The sequence below is a fragment of the Ranitomeya imitator genome, chromosome 1 (assembly GCF_032444005.1).
Source record: "Ranitomeya imitator isolate aRanImi1 chromosome 1, aRanImi1.pri, whole genome shotgun sequence".
Classification (NCBI taxonomy): Eukaryota; Metazoa; Chordata; class Amphibia; order Anura; family Dendrobatidae; genus Ranitomeya; species Ranitomeya imitator.
The window spans coordinates 1100421858-1100442453 of record NC_091282.1 but is presented as its reverse complement, the minus strand read 5'-3'; the positions used below and the strand labels follow the sequence as shown (position 1 = coordinate 1100442453).

The following is a 20596-nucleotide window of genomic DNA, read 5'->3' as shown; positions in this document are numbered from 1 at the left end:
CGCACACCATTCCGCAACGTGTGCACATAGCCTAAAACTATGCACCGAATACTCTTCGCTGTATACTATGTGAATCCATCCACTGAGAATTGACTTTTTATAAGGTTTGCGTAAGTAAAAATAAATTAAAGTAAGAGGATTAGGATCTAGGAAGAGTCTCTGAATAGGCACTTTCATATTTGAGATACTGGGAATTATAACAATGTGTTTCTTCCATGAATTACAATAATTGTCTCTACTGTATTCAATGCTGGCCCTAATTCACCTTAACACCTGGTAAATATTTTCCTCTTGGTAATAACCAAACACAATTCTCATAAGTGTTTGGCAGCCTATGTCTTGGGAGTAATTGTATACAGTTTATCTGCATGGGAATTGGCAAGAGTTGTTCATGTGTACAAGCGTCCTCATCCGGACAAGGCGCATGCACGAGGATGTGAGCAGGACACCATGTGCGAAACATAAGACATGGCTGTTGTCATCGCATCTACTGACCGGACAGTGTGATCATGATACATTGAGTAAGCGCTAACAACAAATACATCAAAGTTTATATACTGAACTAGTATTTTTTTCCTTATACATTGTGAAAATGCTCGCTTCTTAGTTTTGGTGTTAATCCTATTTTTGGGGGGTTAATTTCTATCATAGTTTCTCCAGGTTTAGGGGTAGATTTCCATCTGAATACATTATTTTAATTAGAGTAATTGGGAGGTTGTAAGGATGAGAAATTCATTTTCCCTTATAACCATACTTCTGTGCTTGCAGTATAATCTGCCAGGCTTCACAGCAGTGCCTTAAAGGGAATCTGTCACCCCTGAGACATTTTTACCCTATTAATACGGGCATAAAGGTGATACAATGGTATCCTGCGCCATGCAACAGCACGATTACACATCACTGTTCCGCCCTTCTATGGAGATCGGCTTCTTCTGCACCAGCGAGTCACTGGGAGTGGGGAGAGGATCTTATCATCACGCGCACCACCGGTCACTGGAGCAGACGTAGCAGTGACTCGTCGGCGCATGCGCAGAAGAACAAAGAAGCCAATGCCCATAGAAGGGTGGAAAATTGACGTGTAATTGCCCTGTTGCAGGGTGCAGGATACCAGGAACACCACTACCCGTCATAGGGTAGAGTGAGCCTGATGGGAGGGGGCTGGTATGATAATGAAGACCGGAGGCAGAGTTTTCGTCCAGGCACCACATGCCCCCGAGTCTTGAAGAAAGCATTACCATAACAGAATAAAAGAGGTTTTCTCCACCAGAATACTGCTGATATGCGGCATACAGGTATGACTTTTTACCATTGTATCACCTGTATGCCCGTATTAATAGGTTAAAATTGTCCCAGGGGGTGACAGAGTCCCTTTAAACTCGCCTGCACTGTAGAGAGCTCACAACCATCCTACCTATACATATGAATCCTACCTATATATGTGTATACTGTCTGAGAATAAGAAAGAGCACTAGGACAGGTCTCACCAATGTGTGAATGTGGGCTTAAGGTTTGCAGCATCAAGTCAACGTATTCAGTTTCAAGCTAGGTTTGCCACGTCTGTAATTTTGAATGTGATTTTTCTTAAATAATTTCAGAAGATGAAAGAAAATACAAATTCATTTTTTGACCAAAATAAAAAAAAATGCATAATTATGCTCCCATCACCAGAGGACAAGTAGAGCAGCAGGTGCAGGGCAGCTCCTAGAGATGTATGCCATTACAGGTCAAGAGGGCAATATATGGTAAACTGAACAGTTTCCAGCCAGTGCGCATTACACAAGTATGACCTTCTCTATACTGAAGCCCAGACTGACTACGCCCCATATATACACATTTTACAATAGGATAACATAGTACTGTATAGCTATTCTATACGATATGGATATACCCAGCTATTCAATTTACGAGCCTTCTACAGTCTTGTAGTTTTCTAGAAAAGTAACTTTATTCTCCGTTGCTGTAACCCTGTCCTGGTGCAGAAATAAATATGCGTCACCTCTAACTACGATTTCTTCTAAGTGATTACCAACAATAGCAATGGCACCACTCGGGGGTACAGAAGCACCTGGTTCATGAGGCAGCCTTGAAATTTTGGAAATTTAAGGAGAGACTCCCAAAAAAAAAGTCTATGGTGCAAAAGTCAAATGTACGGCTTATCAGCCATTTTCACAGTCGGCTTACATGAAAACATGAACATCACTCCGTTGAACAAAAAATGTCGGAGCACAGTGCAGTTCAACAGAACAAAAGAAAAAAAAAGAAAAAGCACACTGTCACTGTTTCATTGCTCCACCCTCACAAAACATTAGGAATACATGGATATGACACATACAAACTGTACAAAATTACCGTCAGTGTACCAAATGACTACTTTGGTTTCTTCATTTTTTTTTGTTTTTTTTTTTCATTTGGTGTTTTTTTTTAACCTAGTATTTAATTCAAGATACAGTAAGAGATATTTTACAAACTACCGAGTAATGTAAAAAAAATATTCAGTTTTACTTTTACCATGAAAGGAAGGGCTATACTACAAAAATGTTCATCTAAAAAGATGGCCAATAGGAAAACTACAGCTCTGAAAAAAAATATAGAACTATACATCGTCAGCAGAGAGAGATGGGATACTGATCTTGGCTCTAGTGAAGTATGCAATCTTCTCCCTGAAAAAATATGAAACAACATGTGAGTGTAAAATATCTTCAATAAATATTATTGTAAATCACCATTTTTATGTTTCTTTCAATTACAAAAACAAAAAGGAATCCTCAAATATTCCAGATTCAATACTAATTATGGGCGCACACACACAGCAGCTTGACTTTCCATCTTTTCTGCTGCTTAATTTTCAGCTTTACTGTGTAGACTGAGGCAGAGTCAGCAGTACTGTAGTCCTAGATGACATAGAATGGTAACACTATACAAACAGCTAAGGCACATCCTGCGTTCTGTGGATGGACTGTATGCTGCCCTCTTCGAGCATTAATTCATCGACACTTTATTGTGCATTAAAAGGTTTTTCTGCGACATACACTTATCACCTGTCCTCAGGATAGGCGACAAATGATCGATCACTGGTCGTCTAACTGCTGGAACCCTACTAAGAGTCCAAAAATTATCAGACAAAGGATTAATGGTGTGAACCAGCTATTGCCATCAGCACCAGATAAATGAATGGAGCCCTTGCCACGCATATATCCAGCCCATTTGGATATACAACTGACTTTCGGCTCCCATTCTCGAGGTCATCAAGAGCACACAGCATGCTGGCACTGGCTGTAATGTGTGATAATGCTGCAATGCAGAGCAAATGTTGTGTGCCTCACCTGAATGTCTGTACTTGTAGCGGCACCTTCTGGCTCTGTTCCCGTAGCCTGCATACATCCTTTGAGGCTTTTCTCATTAATTTTTCAGCGCAGTATCCTTGCTTTTGTTCTTCTTTTGATTGTTCAGCCTACAGACAAACAAAAGCCATCATCTGTCTGAAGCTTAAGGCATCCGATCACTAGGATGTATGGCCTAACTTCAGTTAATGGGTCGTTCTGGGCCGTTTGGCAGACAACTTATTTTACCGTTATTAATGATGGAGGTCTCATTACTACGAAGCAGGTAATACGTGAATAATGATTTTATCTCTTAGCTTCCCATGTAACCTTCAGTATTTACCTGCACTTCGTTTCGCAAAGCATTGTAGGGAATTAAGCTGAAAGAATAAATTTTTTTCTAACTAAATTAAAAAAGAAGATTTCCCAAGAAGGAAAAACTCTCAGAATATTGCAGATCATATACTTTTACTGGAGAATCTCGCTGATTACAGGTTTGCTGGACAATCCATGTAATTCCATAATTTCCTCTTATTTTAATAAATATAATGCTTTGAAATCTAAGCACATAAAACGGTCCCACTAGTGTAGACCTTTCTTACCTGCTTTTCCGCTTGTTTTAGAAGTTTCTGGAAACGATCATCATCCAAAACACAAGGCGGCAATTCAGTCTCTCCCCTGGCTTTCATCTCCTCTAACCTCTGCTTCAGGTCTCTCAGTAATTGCAGCTCATCATTGAGTCGTCTTTGCCTTGTCCGTGAGGCTTGGAGATCCAGCTCCAGGTCTAGAGATGTCCGTTCACGACATTCGTGCATTACTCGTCTCGTCATTGTCTGACTCATGGGCTGGTGGGGAGAGCAAGAGAACAAAGTTAAGAGTTAAATCTTCAACAACAACAAATAATAGCAAAATAGGATTTTCTCAAGTCCTGTAACTCTTTACTTTAAGACAATGCTGACAATAGAAGCATTGTCATCTGGGACAGGAGGAGAGTGGCTTATTGAATAGAGCCTGTGATTGTCTTCAAGATGAGAATTGATAGGCGCCACTTATTCCCACCTTCATAGATACATACAAGCACTTTTGGAATCTACTACTTATTGAAGTTCACTGTTCATTCATTGTCTATTGGACTGCCGAGTGCAGCCTGCAAAATTCCAAAGTGCAGATCTTGGTATTTAGCCAGTCAGCGATCAGTAAGGTATTCCATATCCGAAGGATAAGGGAAATAACTTTTTCTTGAGGGGGTAGGAATAACCCTTTATTTTAAGAATGACATCTTCAGTATTAAATGTAAATGAGTGGATATGAAGCACATAGGCACCACTTTAAACAATAAGCTATCCATTACATATACTGTAAGCATACCCGCTTTACTCTTAAACTGCGCCGTTCTGTCGCATTCCTTATAAAAGGTGACTTTTTAGCGAGGGTCGAGCTGTCACTGTCACTTCGATTTAGCTGTAAGAGAGAAATTATAATTTACATCAACTCAATATATAACAACACGAATTAATACATTCATTATAGTAAAGAAAAAGCCTTCAACGTGGCTATAGTAATTTCAATAAAATCTGGTGGCACAGACTGGTAAAGGGTTACCTAAAGAATTGTGTTATTTTTCACACAGCACAGTAAATGCATATTTATTGTGAACATGCAGACCAAGCCCAACATAAGGTTTCTCTTGTGTACCTTTGTGTCTTGTTTTACCTGCTTGGGCTATCATATTCTTACACTGCTAAAACTACATTTCCCAGCAGAACCTGCTTCTCCTCAGTGCTGCAGAACTCTTCCTCTTCTGTGTGATCCAGATTAACCTTGCCACTCCGAGTCATCATCAAGGTAATATAAAGTAAAGAAATCACCTTATGGTTTTGTGCACTCTTCTCCTGTACAGTATTTGGACAACTTTATCACCTGGACTCTACATCAGTACAGTTACATTGTAGTTTTATATCATTAGCTGGTTCTAGTAAAGCTCACCTGTTCTGCAATCCTCCACAATGTAAACGCCAAGCTGTGCATGTTGCCCAGTGCTGAGAAACTGCAAATGCAGCCCTACTGATACATATAGCAGATGACTGTCTTTTGTCAGATGCATCAGTAGAGTGGCATATGCAGTTTCATATTACAGGTCTCTCAGCAGCAGGCAACAAAGTTCAACTACCCTCAGTCCCTATACACAGCCCCATCCTGAAGTATATTCTCTTAGCTCCTCTATATGTTCCCACGTGCATTATATCTCTCCTTTCAGCCCCCTGTATATACAGCCCCATTCTGTAGTATCTCTCGCACTTCAGTCCCTTCTTACAGACCATCCTGCAGTATATTGCTGGCTGTTAGCCACTCTGTATACAGTCCATTCTGCAGAATATCTCCCCACTCAGCACCTGTACAGACAGCCCTCTACCGCAGTACATCTCTCCTGTCACCCCCTATATACAGCCTATCCTGCAGTTTATCGCTTCTTTGTTACTAGCATGCAGGCACATAGCTGCTACCTGGTATACGCTCTCCACTGTGATGAATGAGGCTCCGTCCCTTTCCATGAGATGATCCCTCATAGTAGGAGCTCTACTCTAACATGACCCAGAGCAGGCCTAAACTGGAATAAAGAGAGCGGAGATAGAGAAACTGCACTGCGCAGAATCAACCCTGAGCTGCAACGACAGGGTGGCTCTCATAGCAACTGAAGGGTAAATAGGTGGTCATCCTTAGGGGGATTGATAAGAGGGTTTTATTAGCATAAATTAATAAATACAGTGGCTTGTGAAAGTATTCACCCCACTCCCCCAGGCATTTTTCATGTTTTGCTATCCCACAACCTGGAATTTCACCTTTTTTTTGAGGATTTGCATCAGTTCATGTAAAGAATATGCCTACATCTTTGAACTTGTGTTTATTTGTTTTTTGCGTGATGCAAACCATAGGACAAAATAACTGAAAACTTCAGTGTGCATAACTTTTCACCCCATAATGTCAGTACTTTGCAGAGCATCCTTTTTGCGGCAATTACAGCTACAAGTCACTTTCGATAAGTCTTTATGAGCTTTCCACATCTTGCCACTGGAATTTTTGCCCATTCCTCAAGGCAAAACTGCTCCAGCTCCTTCAAGTTAGATGGTTTCCTCTGGTGAACATCAGTCTTCAAGTCTGATCACATGTTCTCAATTGGATTAAGGTCTGGGCTTTGACTAGGCCACTCAAACATTTTTTTTTTAATCAAGTAAATTTTAATTAATTTTATAACGGTTATACATATACAAATAACATTCTCAACTAAGGTGTTTAACCGCCCCCCACTAATATTTGTTATTCACAATACCATATCATAGATATACGACCATACAAAACAGAATAAGTCAGGCCGGTCAAGAAGAGTCAAGTCGAAAGGCACACAGCCGACTGGCATTTGTAAATGCACTGATACACATCTAACAAGATCCTATCGAGGCTGATCGCTGGTTACCTCCAAGCCAGGGACCCCATAATTTGTCAAAATATTTACTTCTATCCCTTTCAAGGTATACCCCTTTTTCCAATAATATGAGGGACTCAACTTGTTTAATAAACTCTCTGCCTGTCGGGGAGTTGCAGAAATAAAGTTTTTAGCAATACGTTTTCTAGCCATGTATAGTAAATCGCGCTATGGCAAGTTTCCCAGTCATAACAGTATACAGTTCGTCTACTTATGCCAGTATGCAGGTGAGAGAATTACTAGTCACCACGCACCCATAGGCTGAATCATTTCTAGGACCTACATTAAACATCATATTAGGTGATCTGTATACTCTGTGAATGACAGAGCTGCGAGAGTCATTTTGGCTCACTAAGCGAAAGATTGGCTATGTATTCCAGCACCGAAGCCCACTCATCATCTGTAATAACACAAATCTGTCTCCCATTTTTGTTTAACCAACAGAGGGAATATCTTAAGAAAGGTTTAAGGAAGACAAAGAGAAGGTCCTTACAGGCACCACTCCAAAACAATTTCATGTTTCCCCTTAAACCACTCGAGTGTTGCCTTAGCAGTATGCTTTGGGTCATTGTCTTGTTGGAAGGTGAACCTCCGTCCAGTCTAAAATAACTGATAGTCTAAAACTGGTTTTTCTCAATAATATCCTTGTATTTCGCACCATCCATCTTCTCGACTTGGACCATTTTCCCCCTCTCTGCTGCCAAAAAACATCCCCACAAACATCCCCTGCTGCCACCACCATGTTTCATTGTGGGGAAGGTGTTCTTGGGGTGATGAACTGCGTTGGTTTGAAGCTGGACAGCGTTTACCTTGGTGGCCAAAAAGTTCAATTTTGGTCTCATTTGTTAACAGTACCTTCCTCCACACATTTGGTGAGTCTCCCACATGTCTTTTGGAAAACTCAAAACAAGCTTTACAATTTTTGTTAGTAAAGGCTTTTTTTCTGCCCATAATTTTTGCATAAAGGCTTATGGTCGTAGGGAAAGATATTCCAGTCTCTGCTTGGGAACTCTTCAGCTCTTTAAAGGGAAGGTGCCATCAAAAAAATTTTTTTTTCAGAAATTGTAAAAATGTAAAGAATTAATGATTACATTTTCTTAAAAGATATTATCATTTGTTTATAATTTAGTAAAATATGAAAAATAATTTGAAAAGTTTTGGAATTTCCACTTTTCAACACTAGGGGGAGCAGCTGCTGAAATTTCAGAAAAACCTAGTGTACAACTAGCTCACATTACTGCACTGCAGTAATTATGGGCGGAGTCTGCTGACGTTTGTGAGGTCTCCTCTCCTCCCCTCCTGGGTGTTTGCTAAGGGATTAGAGAGGATGATATTCAGGAACCCAGTGAGCAGCCATTTTGTTGGTGACTGCAGAGTATGGCTGCCGTCACACTATCAGTATTTGGTCAGTATTTTACCTCAGTATTTGTAAGCCAAAACCAGGAGTGGAACAAATAGAGGAAAAGTATAATAGAAACATCTGCTCCACTTCTGCATTTATCACCCACTCCTGGTTTTGGCTTACAAATACTGATGTAAAATACTGACCAAATAATGATAGTGTGAAGGCAGCCTTATACTGACAAGTAGACAGTCACCGAGGATGGCAGGCAGCAAGGATTCTGGGAGATATGTGGTGGAGGGAGCAGGGTGACAGCAGCACAGAGTATTTCAGGAGAGCAGTGTGCTGGTCTATAGGGGCCCCCTGTTTGGTGCGCGGAGCAGCCAGGGATTGTACATAGAGCGCTGTCTTTTATACACATGGATGGACCGTCTGCTCCACAGAAATCCAGGAAACATTTCTGCGGATTGATGGCCTGGTCTGATCCAGACTTTGCATGCAGACCCCATTCCCCTCCTCAGATCCTGTCTTCTCCATCCTGTCCTGGCGATGTGTGAAAGCGAGGCGACAGGCGCAGTCCGGGTTGACGCTGGGAAGGAAATGTAGCCATATAGTAACGATAAAAATGAGACCCCTCTCTTCAGCTGCCTCACCAGCCCTGACTGCACCTAACTGGAGGTCACGCTGTCCCCTCTATTACCCCAGACCCGCGTGCAGGTGCTCAGCCAGAACCACCATAGAATGGGTCCGCTTTCTGAAGATAATACTGCCATAGTGTTCTCGCATAATACCGCCATATAGATCACACACAATACTATCAAATAGATCACACAATACTGTCATACAGTTCTCACATACTACCACCATATAGATCACACATAATACCGCCAGTGTTCTCACATACCGCCATATAGATCACACATAATACAGCCAGTGTTCTCACATACCGCCATATAGATCACACATAATACCGCCAGTGTTCTCACATACCACCATATGCTTCTCACATAATACCGCCATATAGATCACCCATAATGCCGCCACATAGATCTCACATGTATTGTAAATAAAGACTCGGCCAGAATAAAGTCCTTTATTAATCTTTTTTATACCATACCGAACGCATAATCCTCGACTCCCTCATCTCCCACAACAAAAATAATAAACCACAATGGGGAAAGACACGCAGGGGGGAGAGGAGTGCATAGGAGAGGATTAGATACTGACTGCTGAGCCGTGTATCTAATCCTGTCCTGTGTGATACTGTGCTGCGCCGTGTATCTAATCCTATCTTGTGTGATACTGTACACAGGACAGGATTAGCTACACAGGACTAGATTAGCTACACAGGACAGAGGTAGCAGTGGTAGATGGTATATAGAGGCAGGCAGCAGTCGTAGATGGTATATAGAGGCAGGCAGCAGTGGTATATAGGGGCTAGTAGCAGTGGTATATAGTGGCTGGTAGCAGTGGTATATAGGGGCTAGTAGCAGTGGTATATAGGAGCAGGTAGCAGTGGTATATAGGGGCTAGTAGCAGTGGTATATAGGGGCTAGTAGCAGTGGTATATAGGGGCTAGTAGCAGTGGTATATAGGGGCTAGTAGCAGTGGTATATAGGGGCTAGTAGCAGTGGTATATAGGAGCAGGTAGCAGTGGTATATAGGGGCTAGTAGCAGTGGTATATAGGGGCTAGTAGCAGTGGTATATAGTGGCTGGTAGCAGTGGTATATAGGGGCTAGTAGCAGTGGTATATAGGAGCAGGTAGCAGTGGTATATAGGGGCTAGTAGCAGTGGTATATAGGGGCAGGTAGCAGTGGTATATAGGGGCTAGTAGCAGTGGTATATAGGGGCTAGCAGCAGTGGTATATAGGGGCTAGCAGCAGTGGTATATAGGGGCAGGTAGCAGTTGTATATAGGGGCAGGTAGCAGTGGTGTATAGGGGCTAGTAGCAGTGGTATATAGGGGCTAGTAGCAGTGGTATATAGGGACAGGTAGCAGTGGTATATAGGGGCTAGTAGCAGTGGTATATAGGGGCTGGTAGCAGTGGTATATAGGGGCTAGTAGCAGTGGTATATAGTGGCTGGTAGCAGTGGTATATAGGGGCTAGTAGCAGTGGTATATAGGGGCTAGTAGCAGTGGTATATAGGGGCTAGTAGCAGTGATATATAGGGGCTGGTAGCAGTGGTATATAGGGACAGGTAGCAGTGGTATATAGGGGCTAGTAGCAGTGGTATATATGGGCAGGTAGCAGTGGTATATAGGAGCAGGTAGCAGTGGTATATATGGGCAGGTAGCAGTGGTATATAGGGGAAGGTAGCAGTGGTATATAGGGACTAGTAGCAGTGGTATATAGGGGCTAGTAGCAGTGGTATATAGGGGCAGGTAGCAGTGCTATATAGGAGCAGGTAGCAGTGGTATATAAGGGCTGGTAGCAGTGGTATATAGGGGCTGGTAGCAGTGGTATATAGGGGCTGGTAGCAGTGCTATATAGGAGCAGGTAGCAGTGGTATATAAGGGCTGGTAGCAGTGGTATATAGGGGCTGGTAGCAGTGGTATATAGGGGCTGGTAGCAGTGGTATATAGGGGCTGGTAGCAGTGGTATATAGGGGCTGGTAGCAGTGGTAGATGCATAAGAAAATAAAAACTCTGTACTTACCTTCAGTCCTCTCCCAGGACGTGCTGACTCATGTTCAGGGCAGAGCAGTGTGACGATCTCCCTGCTCTGCTCAGAACAGGTCGGCAGTGAGCAGTGATTGCAGCCTGTGCTGTAATACTAAGTACAGGCTGCAATCACAGCTCCTGGCTGCAGATACTCACCCTGAGCCTCGCTCCCAGCAGCAGCTTCTCCCTGGCAGCTCCTGCTATGATCGCACACACTGAGCTGTGTGTGCGATGACAGAGGAAAAAAACAAAATGGCCGCGATCTCCTCTCACAGCTGTGACGTAGCAGCCCAGGGGGCGTGCCCAAGTCACAGCTGAGAGGCAGGAGAAGCGGTCGGAGCCCGACTGTTGGCTCCTATGCCCATGGCTGCCGTAAGTGAGGTGTGCAAGTGTCGTGTCCAGACACTTACACCCACACTAATGAAAATGGCGGCCTCCAGTGGCAAAAGTAAAACTGAATAAATAAAAAAGTATTAAAGTAGTACATTTACTTTTGTATTAAAAATAATTGATTATATAATCAATAATTATTAATACAAAAACTAAAATCACGGCACCCTCCCTTTAAGGGTTACCTTGGTCTCTGTGCTGCCTCTCTGATAAATGCCCTCCATGCTCTGGCTGAGAGGTTTGCTGTGGTACCATGTTCTTTCAATCTGATCTGATAATGGATTTCATGGTGTTCCAGGGATCATCAGATATTGGGATATGTGTTTTTTGTTAATAACACAACCCTGATTTGTACTTCTCAAGAACTTAGTCCCAGATTTGTTTGGAGATCTCCTTGGTCTTCATGGTGTTGATTGGCTAGTGGTGCTTCTTGATTAATGTTGTTACAGCCTCTGTGGCCTTTCAGAAAAGGTGTGTATACACTGACAGACATGTGACACTTAAGGTACCTTCACACATAACGATATTGTTAACGATACCGTCGCTTTTTGTGACGTAGCAACGATATCGTTAATGAAATCGTTATGTGTGACAGCGACCAACGATCAGGCCCCTGCTGGGAGATCGTTGGTCGCTGAGGAAAGTCCAGAACTTTATTTCGTCGCTGGACTCCTGCTGACATCGCTGGATCGGCGTGTGTGACACCGATCCAGCGATGTCTTCACTGGTAACCAGGGTAAACATCGGGTAACTAAGCGCAGGGCCGCGCTTAGTAACCCGATGTTTACCCTGGTTACCATCCTAAAAGTAAAAAAAAAAAAAACACTACATACTTACCTACCGCTGTCTGTCCTCCAGCGCTGTGCTCTGCTCTCCTCCTGTTCTGGCTGTGAGCGTCGGTCAGCCGGAAAGCAGAGCGGTGACGTCACCGCTCTGCTCTCCGGCCGCTGTGCTCACAGTCAGTACAGGAGGAGTGCAGAGCACAGCGCTAGAGGACAGACGGCTGTAGGTAAGTATGTAGCGTTTGTTTTTTTTTTACTTTTAGGATGGTAACCAGGGTAAACATCGGGTTACTAAGCGCGGCCCTGCGCTTAGTTACCCGATGTTTACCCAGGTTACCGGCATCGTTGGTCGCTGGAGAGCGGTCTGTGTGACAGCTCTCCAGCGACCAAACAGCGACGCTGCAGCGATCCGGATCGTTGTCGGTATCGCTGCAGCGTCGCTTAATGTGAAGGGGCCTTTAGATTGCACACAGGTGGACTTCCTTTCACTAAGCATGTGACTTATTAAGACAATTGCTTTGCACCAGAAATTTTTAGGGGTTTTATATCAAAGGGAGTGAATATATATGTACATACCAATTTTTAGTTATATTATCCCATAAATTTAATTTGTGCCTATATTTTTCTCACTTCACCAAGTTAGACTATTTAGTGGTGATGTATCTCAGACAAATCGGATTCCAAAAATATTTAAGAACACAGGTTGTAATGTAACAAAATTAGTAAAATTAGTAAAAAGCCAGGGTGGGTGAATACTTTCGCAAGCCACTGTAAATGTATACATTATTATACAGACCACATTACCTTTTAGGTAGTCACAGTTATATAATTGAGCAGGCCATTAAAAGGTTATTCCCAAAATCACAAAGCAGGATATCGCAAGGTAATGCAAAATTAAGCAGATCCCAACAATAAGAGGTTAGACCAATAATCTCTATTTTTGTGGGGAGAAAACAGCCAACTATTCTATTTGAAAATTGAGAAAATTTGTTACCTGGGCATTTTGTTTTTACAGTAAAATCACAGCTCTATAATAGTAGTGCAACATGTCACCCTATAGCCTTAGCCTTTCTGATTCAATAAGTTAGGCGGAGCTGCAATACCAGATGCAACCCAAGAACAGAAGTGGCGCCGTCTCTGGAAGAAAGCAGCAGTGACTTCTTAATCCTGTCAAACCACGCCAGTGGATTAAAATGTAGTAAAAATTAGATTGCGGTGGTGTCTATATCTGAATACTCATCAATGCAGATTAAAAAAAATTATATCCACTTTTTGACATATTAGATTTGTAAGCAAGGACATATTGTGTGATGCAAACTGTTGAATTTCTAGAAATAGTGAACATGTATGGAGAGCTTATGAAATAGACAGCGACAGCCAGGACCGGTGCCGAGGAGGAATGTGGAGCTAATGCTACACATGTGAAGTTAAGGGTGGGGACTGGTACAGGTAATGCTGTTTTTGGCTAAGAATCAACACTTAATGCAAGACACTGGGGTCAAGTTACCGGAGAAAAGGGCAGATGCAGATTTCTGAATGATGTCCTCAGAAGCCTAAATGAGATGATAAAACAGAAGATCCTGTTCTTGGTAGAGATTATCTGAGGACATTTGATCTAAGGATTCCCTAGGTCAAGGCTATGATATAGGATGTACAGGATGCACAGCTGTATCTAGTGACATAACGGATCATGTGCCAGGAATTAATGGAATAATTTTGTGGGGTCAAATTCCAGGAGAGCAGCTCATGGGACAATTATGGTCATTTTAATATGTTAGACATTATTCAATTTTTGGGGGGCATTTCTTCTGAAAATAATTCATGCATGGCTACAGGTGAAGTAACCTAATAAAATAACATTATTATGGAGGGGTGGGGGGGTTCCTTTGTTCAGGATAAATTTGATATTTACTACTTGGTTTACCAACAGATTACAGCTGAACGCTGTGACTTTCAAGCAATGGACACCTTGCAATTGCCCTACTGTCCAAAATGGACAACGCCTTTCACTTAATCATTGCCAATTGACCTGTAAGACCTTTAGGAAAGTCAGTTGCTTAGAAAACAAGTTAAAAAGACACCTAGTTATAAAAATGAGGGTTTTATATTAATTACAGTACACAAATGCAGCATAAATGTACTGGACAACTCCTTTAACTAACACGCCATCATCACTATGAGATTGTTTGGGGTCACCCGGCACCATCATCAATCAGGTTATATCTGCTCTGGCAACAGCCTGATGTAAGCAATGTATGAAGAAAACTCAGGAGCCCCGAGCATTGTTTAGTGGTCCATGCCGAGTCCTGTGGCTTATCTCTCTTTCTCTTATGGGGGCCCATCCCACAACTTTGTTACTACTGGCTGATGGTGGAGCAGAAGTCAGCTCATCGGTAGAGCGCTCCGACTCATACAGATTGGTCAGTAATATATTAGTTCCAGAAAACCCTTTTAAGTTTCAAGCATACAGTGTCACTGTGCCTTGACCAGCATTAGTAGGAAAAAGGAATACACGAAGAAAGTAAAGGAAAGCAAAACATAAAAAGAACAGGTTAAAATCTCTGATCGCACTTCTGTATGACCGGGTTTAGCTGCTCGAGTTCCATGGGAAGGTATACAAGCTAAAAACTACTCCAAGTACATGTTCTTAGACTGAATGATATTTCCGTCTTACCCTACATATGTACTGATTCTTCTCTCCTGGAGAGAATGTCTGAGACCGGACAATCATGCTGTTTCGTACAAACGGCCGCTGTCTTGATCCAAGGTTACTCCTATCCTTGGGCCGGACAGACATATTTTCGTGAATGGCTTCTTCTGTATTTGTTTCTTTGTCAACCTTTGATTCCAGCAAAGAAAAAAAAATAGATTTTAACATTTAATACATTCATCAATTTGCAACAAGTAATAGTTTACAAATATATTTGTAAGAAAACAAAAAAATTAATAATCCACCAACAAGAAAATGCAAGCAGGGCGGCAGAGTCTCTTGCACAGAGGTTATCTCCAGACTGCTACCTCAAAACTAGGTGCTCAGCAGCGGTTTAAACAGCCATAGAATTTCCGACCTCGGGTGCTCCTCAGAAAAAAGGAGAAAGACCAGCTGTACAATCCATATATAAGAAAAGATGAGGGCACTCACCGGTCTTCATGAAATTCAAACTTTTATTGGCAACAAATCCAGATAAAATTCATGGCCGGGAACGACGGAGCCGAAGCTCGTGTGAGCAGGGGAGAACAGGGACGACGGCCGTTTCGCGCTGTGCTTGCGCTTCTACAGGACCCGTAGAAGCGCAAGCACAGCACGAAACGGCCGTCGTCCCTGTTCTCCCCTGCTCACACGAGCTTCGGCTCCGTCGTTCCCGGCCATGAATTTTATCTGGATTTGTTGCCAATAAAAGTTTGAATTTCATGAAGACCGGTGAGTGCCCTCATCTTTTCTTATATATGGAAAAAAATTAATAAAACATATGGAAAGTAAAAAAAAAAAAAAAAAGAAGTAAACTGGAGAAGATGCAAGAAAACCGAGAGCCGACTGTCAAACTCCCAGCTGGTGTCACAGAAAATAGGGCTCACTACATTATAAAACTTAATTCCATTCATTTCTAGACTGAAATCTGCCTAAGGGAACATGAGGATGTACAGCTTGGAGAGAAATAAAATCTCTGCACTTCTCCACTTCACAGCAGACCTCGCTTGACCTTCAGATTAATATTTACATGCCTGATCATTTATTAAAGCACCGTATAATGTATCTGAATTTCACATCAAGTGGCCAGGCTGTTAAATAAAGCAGGTAGAAGCTGAAACACAAAGTGACTAGGACTTGGCTTCCAATACTTTGCCTGATAAACCAACGGTTAGGGTTTTATATAATTCATTCCTTAATTAAAGGTTGTTGTCCGATATGAAGGACTTAAACTTAGGAAAGTGGATTAGTATCAGATCAGTGGTGGCCCGACACCCAGAACCCCACAGATTGGCTGCTTGGAGGTTCGGTGGAGGCCGGACGTAAATAGTGTCAGGAGATGGACAGCACAGCTCCGTACACGGTTTAGTGGCCAGTGGAAGGTACTGCAGCTAAGCTCCTATCCAAATAAATTATAGGCTGGGTCATTGACATCAAAATAGTGAATAACCCCTTTAATTGATGACATTATATCATTTCATAGGATATGACCATAATTGATAAGTTTGACAGAACTTTCAGTCTTATCAAGTCTAATAGATTATTATTTGAATTGTAAGGGTATGTTCACACATGGTGTTCTTCCAACATTTTTATTGCGCATTTTATGCAGCATACTTGGTGCGGAAAAAAAACCCGCAGCGTTTCACAGTACTAGCTGTTGTGAATTCTGTTATCGAACTCCCTCCTGTGGTCATGAATGGTACTTCGGCGAGTTCTGTCCATGGACTCCCTCTGGTGGCTGTGAGTGGAGTTGCTGGTTCTGAGGTTCCTTCCACAGGTGACCTAGGTTATTCTTAGGCTGGCTTCTCTATTTAACTCCACTCAGATCGTTACTCCATGCCAGCTGTCAATGTTCCTGTACTGGTTCAGTTCGCTCTTGGATCTTTCTGGTGACCTGTCTCTTCCTGCAAGAAGCTAAGTCCCCGATTGTTATTTTCTGTTCTTTGTTTCCTTGTCCAGCTTGCTTTCATGATTTTGTCTTGCTAGCTGGAAGCTCTGGGATGCAGAGTGGCACCTCCGCACCGTGAGTCGGTGCGGGGTCTTTTTGCACACTCTGCGTGGGCTTTTGTAGTTTTTTGTGCTGACCGCAAAGATACCTTTCCTATCCTCTGTCTATTTAGTTAGTCTGGCCTCCCTTTGCTAAAACCTGTTTCATTTCTGTGTTTGTGACTTTCATCTTTACTCACAGTTAATATTTGTGGGGGGCTGCCTTTTCCTTTGGGGAAATTTCTCTGAGGCAAGGTAGGCTTTATTTTCTATCTCTAGGGCTAGCTAGTTCTTAGGCTGTGTCGAGGCGTCTAGGCCATGTTAGGTACGCTCCACGGCTGTTTCTAGTGTGTGTGATAGGATTAGGGATTGCGGTCAGCAGAGTTCCCACTTCCCAGAGCTTGTCCTGTATCGGTTTAACCATCAGGTCATTTCGGGTGCTCCTAACCACCTGGTCATAACAACTAGCATAATCAATAAGACTTCTTAAATCTCACGCACACGCTGCATTTTCTTTCCATGTGTATTTTGAGCTTTGATGTGGTTCTGCCAAGACACGTGTCAATTCTTCAGTGGTTTTTACAGTGCTTAAAATAAATGGGTGACAGGCACAAGTGTAAAAAAAAGCTGCAGGAACGCTCAGGAAAAAAAAACAAAAATGCACATATTGTAAACAGTTTTTCCTGCCACTACTCTGTTTTTTGTTTCAGAAAAAAAAACATTGCAAAAACAAAATGTGTGAAGGTATCCAAAGATCTAAGGGGCAACTTTTCTCCTTGTGGATAGTGACAAGCCAGGCGTCGTAAGTCAGTGTTAGGAGACCTATACGCCATGCCTGCTACTCTGGGGAATTAAATACGCAAATTGTCTCTTCAGAGAGGAAGATGGCTAGAACTCTAGTGCCACCTACTGGAAGTAGCGATCCTAAAAGTCACTATCCACCCTTTAGCAAGTTTGTCACATGATGTAGGATAAGGAGCCAAACCATAATCTCAATTTGCAGACACGATTTTTCGGCGTATTGCCCCTCGTCAGTGCAAAGTATGAGATCTGATTTGGCTAGGTGAGAGGCTTAAAGGGAAGGTGCCATCAAAAAAAAATTTTTTTCAGAAATTGTAAAAATGTAAAGAATTAGTGATTACATTTTCTTAAAAAATATTATCATTTGTTTATAATTTAGTAAAATATGAAAAATAATTTGAAAAGTTTTGGAATTTCCACTTTTAAACACTAGGGGGAGCAGCTGCTGAAATTTCAGAAAAACCTAGTGTACAACTAGCTCACATTACTGCACTGCAGTAATTATGGGCGGAGTCTGCTGACGTGTGTGATGTCTCCTCTCCTCCCCTTCTGAGTGTGTCTGGTAAGGGATTAGAGAGGATGATATTCAGGAACCAAATGAGCAGCCATTTTGTTGGTGACTGCAGAGTATGGCTGCTATCACACTAGCAGTATTTGGTCAGTATTTTACCTCAGTATTTGTAAGCCAAAACCAGGAGTGGAACAATTAGAGGAAAAGTATAATAGAAACATCTGCTCCACTTCTGCATTTATCACCCACTCCTGGTTTTAGCTACAAATACTGAGGTAAAATACTGACCAAATACTGAACGTGGACGGCAGCCTAAGGGTATGTTCACACGTTCCTGATTTCCATCCTTTTTTTTTTCAGGACTGTTTTTTAAAAAACTGCAGCTCTTGGCAGAAAACGCAGGTCCTTTTTTTGGTCCTTTTTTTGTCCTTTTTTGATGCGTTTTTTGATCCTTTTTTTGAGTCTGTGTGTTTTCTAGGAAGTTTTTTAGGGTTAAAATGGCTGAAAATACCCTAACCCTACCCCTAACCCTATTCTAACCTTAGTGGAAAAAAAAAAATTCTTAATTTTTTTATTGTCCCTACCTATGGGGGTGACAAAGGGTGTCATTTACTATTTTTTTATTTTGATCACTGAGATAGGTTATATCTCAGTGATCAAAATGCACTTTGGAACGAATCTGCCGGCAGGCAGATTCGGCGGGCGCACTGCGCATGCGCCCGCCATTTTGCAAGATGGCGGCGCCCAGGGAGAAGACGGCCGGACGGACACCGGGACGCCGGGTAAGTATAAGGGGGGGAGATTAGGGCACAGGGGGGGCATCGGAGCACTGGGGGGGGGGGCATCGGAGCACGGGGCGGTGGGATTGGAGCACGGGGGGGCAGCCACACTCCGCCCACGCACTTCCGCCCGCTTCCCCGCACTTCCTGCTGCAGCGGTTCTGCACCACAAACCGCAGTAAAACCCGCAGATATTTTTTCATCTGCGGGTTTTACTGCGGGTTTGACCTCACAATGGAGGTCAATGGGTGCAGAACCGCTGCGGCTCCGAAAAAAGAAGTGACATGGTACTTCTTTTTTCCCGCAGCTATTCAGCGCGGCTTTTTTTTTTATTTTCCGCATTGTGGGCACAGCAGTTCCTGTTTTCCATAGGGTACAATGTAATGTACCCTGCATGGAAAACAGCTGCGGACCCGCAGCGGGAAAATCGCGGCAATTCCGCATGAAAAAAAGGATCGTGTGAACATGGCCTTAGACTACTTTCACACTAGCGTTGTTGGCTGTACGTTGCAATGCGTCGTTCAGGAGAAAAAACACATCCTGCAAAGTTGTCTGCAGGATGCGTTTTTTCCCCATAGACTAACATTACCGACGCATTGCGACGTACTGCCACACGTCGCAACTGTCGTGCGACGGTTGCGTCATGTTTTAGTGGACCGCCGCCACAAAAAAAGTTACATGTAACGTTTGTGCATCGAGTCCACCATTTTCGACCGCGCATGCACGGCAGAAACTCCGCCCCATCCTCCCCAGACCTTACAATGGGGCAGCGGAAGTGTCGTAAGACTGCTTCCGCTGCCCACGTCGGACATTTCTTTCACAGCATACGTCGGTACATCGGCCCAACACTGCGACGGGCCCCTACCGACGCTAGTGTGAAAGCAGCCTTATACTGACAAGTAGACAGTCACCGAGGATGGCAGGCAGCAAGGATTCTGGGAGATATGTGGTGGAGGGAGCAGGGTGACAGCAGCACAGAGTATTTCAGGAGAGCAGTGTGCTGGTCTATGGGGGCCCCTTGTTTGGTGCGCGGAGCAGCCAGGGATTGTACATAGAGCGCTGTCTTTTATACACATGGATGGACCGTCTGCTCCACAAAAATCCAGGAAACATTTCTGCGGATTGATGGCCTGGTCTGATCCAGACTTTGCATACAGACCCCATTCCCCTCCTCAGATCCTGTCTTCTCCATCCTGTCCTGGCAATATGTGAAAGCGAGGCGACAGGCGCAGTCCGGGGTGACGCTGGGAAGGAAATGTAGCCATATAGTAACGATAAAAATGAGACCCCTCTCTTCAGCTGCCTCACCAGCCTTCCCCTGACTGCACCTAACTGGAGGTCACGCTGTCCCCTCTATTACCCCAGACCCGCGTGCAGGTGCTCAGCCAGAACCACCATAGAATGGGTCCGCTTTCTGAAGATAATACTGCCATAGTGTTCTCACATAATACCGCCATATAGATCACACATAATACTGCCAGTGTTCTCACATAATACCGCCATATAGATCACACATAATACTGCCATAGTGTTCTCACATAATACCGCCATATAGATCACACATAATACTGCCATAGTGTTCTCACATAATACCGCCATATAGATCACACAATACCACCAGTGTTCTCACATACCGTGATATAGATCACACATAATACTGCCAGTGTTCTCACATACCGCCATATAGATCACACATAATACTGCCAGTGTTCACATAATACCGCCATATAGATCACACATAATACTGCCAGTGTTCTCACATAATACCGCCATATAGATCACACAATACCACCAGTGTTCTCACATACCGCCATATAGATTACACATAATACCACCAGTGTTCACATACC

General features: G+C 43.0%; 1 protein-coding gene across 1 annotated transcript in view; it reads right to left on the bottom strand.

Annotated features, from left to right (window-relative positions):
- Positions 1-2423: 2423 nt before the first annotated feature.
- The window catches only part of WWC2 (WW and C2 domain containing 2), a 283965-nt gene continuing 265792 nt past the window's right edge, over positions 2424-20596 (bottom strand). The window contains exons 19-23 of the mRNA XM_069744273.1: positions 14652-14816; positions 4689-4781; positions 3923-4165; positions 3324-3451; positions 2424-2660 (exon numbers count right to left, since the gene is read on the bottom strand). Of these exons, the coding sequence (XP_069600374.1) occupies positions 2594-2660; positions 3324-3451; positions 3923-4165; positions 4689-4781; positions 14652-14816 (696 nt within the window). The 3' untranslated portion in view covers positions 2424-2593. The remainder of the gene's footprint in view (positions 2661-3323; positions 3452-3922; positions 4166-4688; positions 4782-14651; positions 14817-20596) is intronic.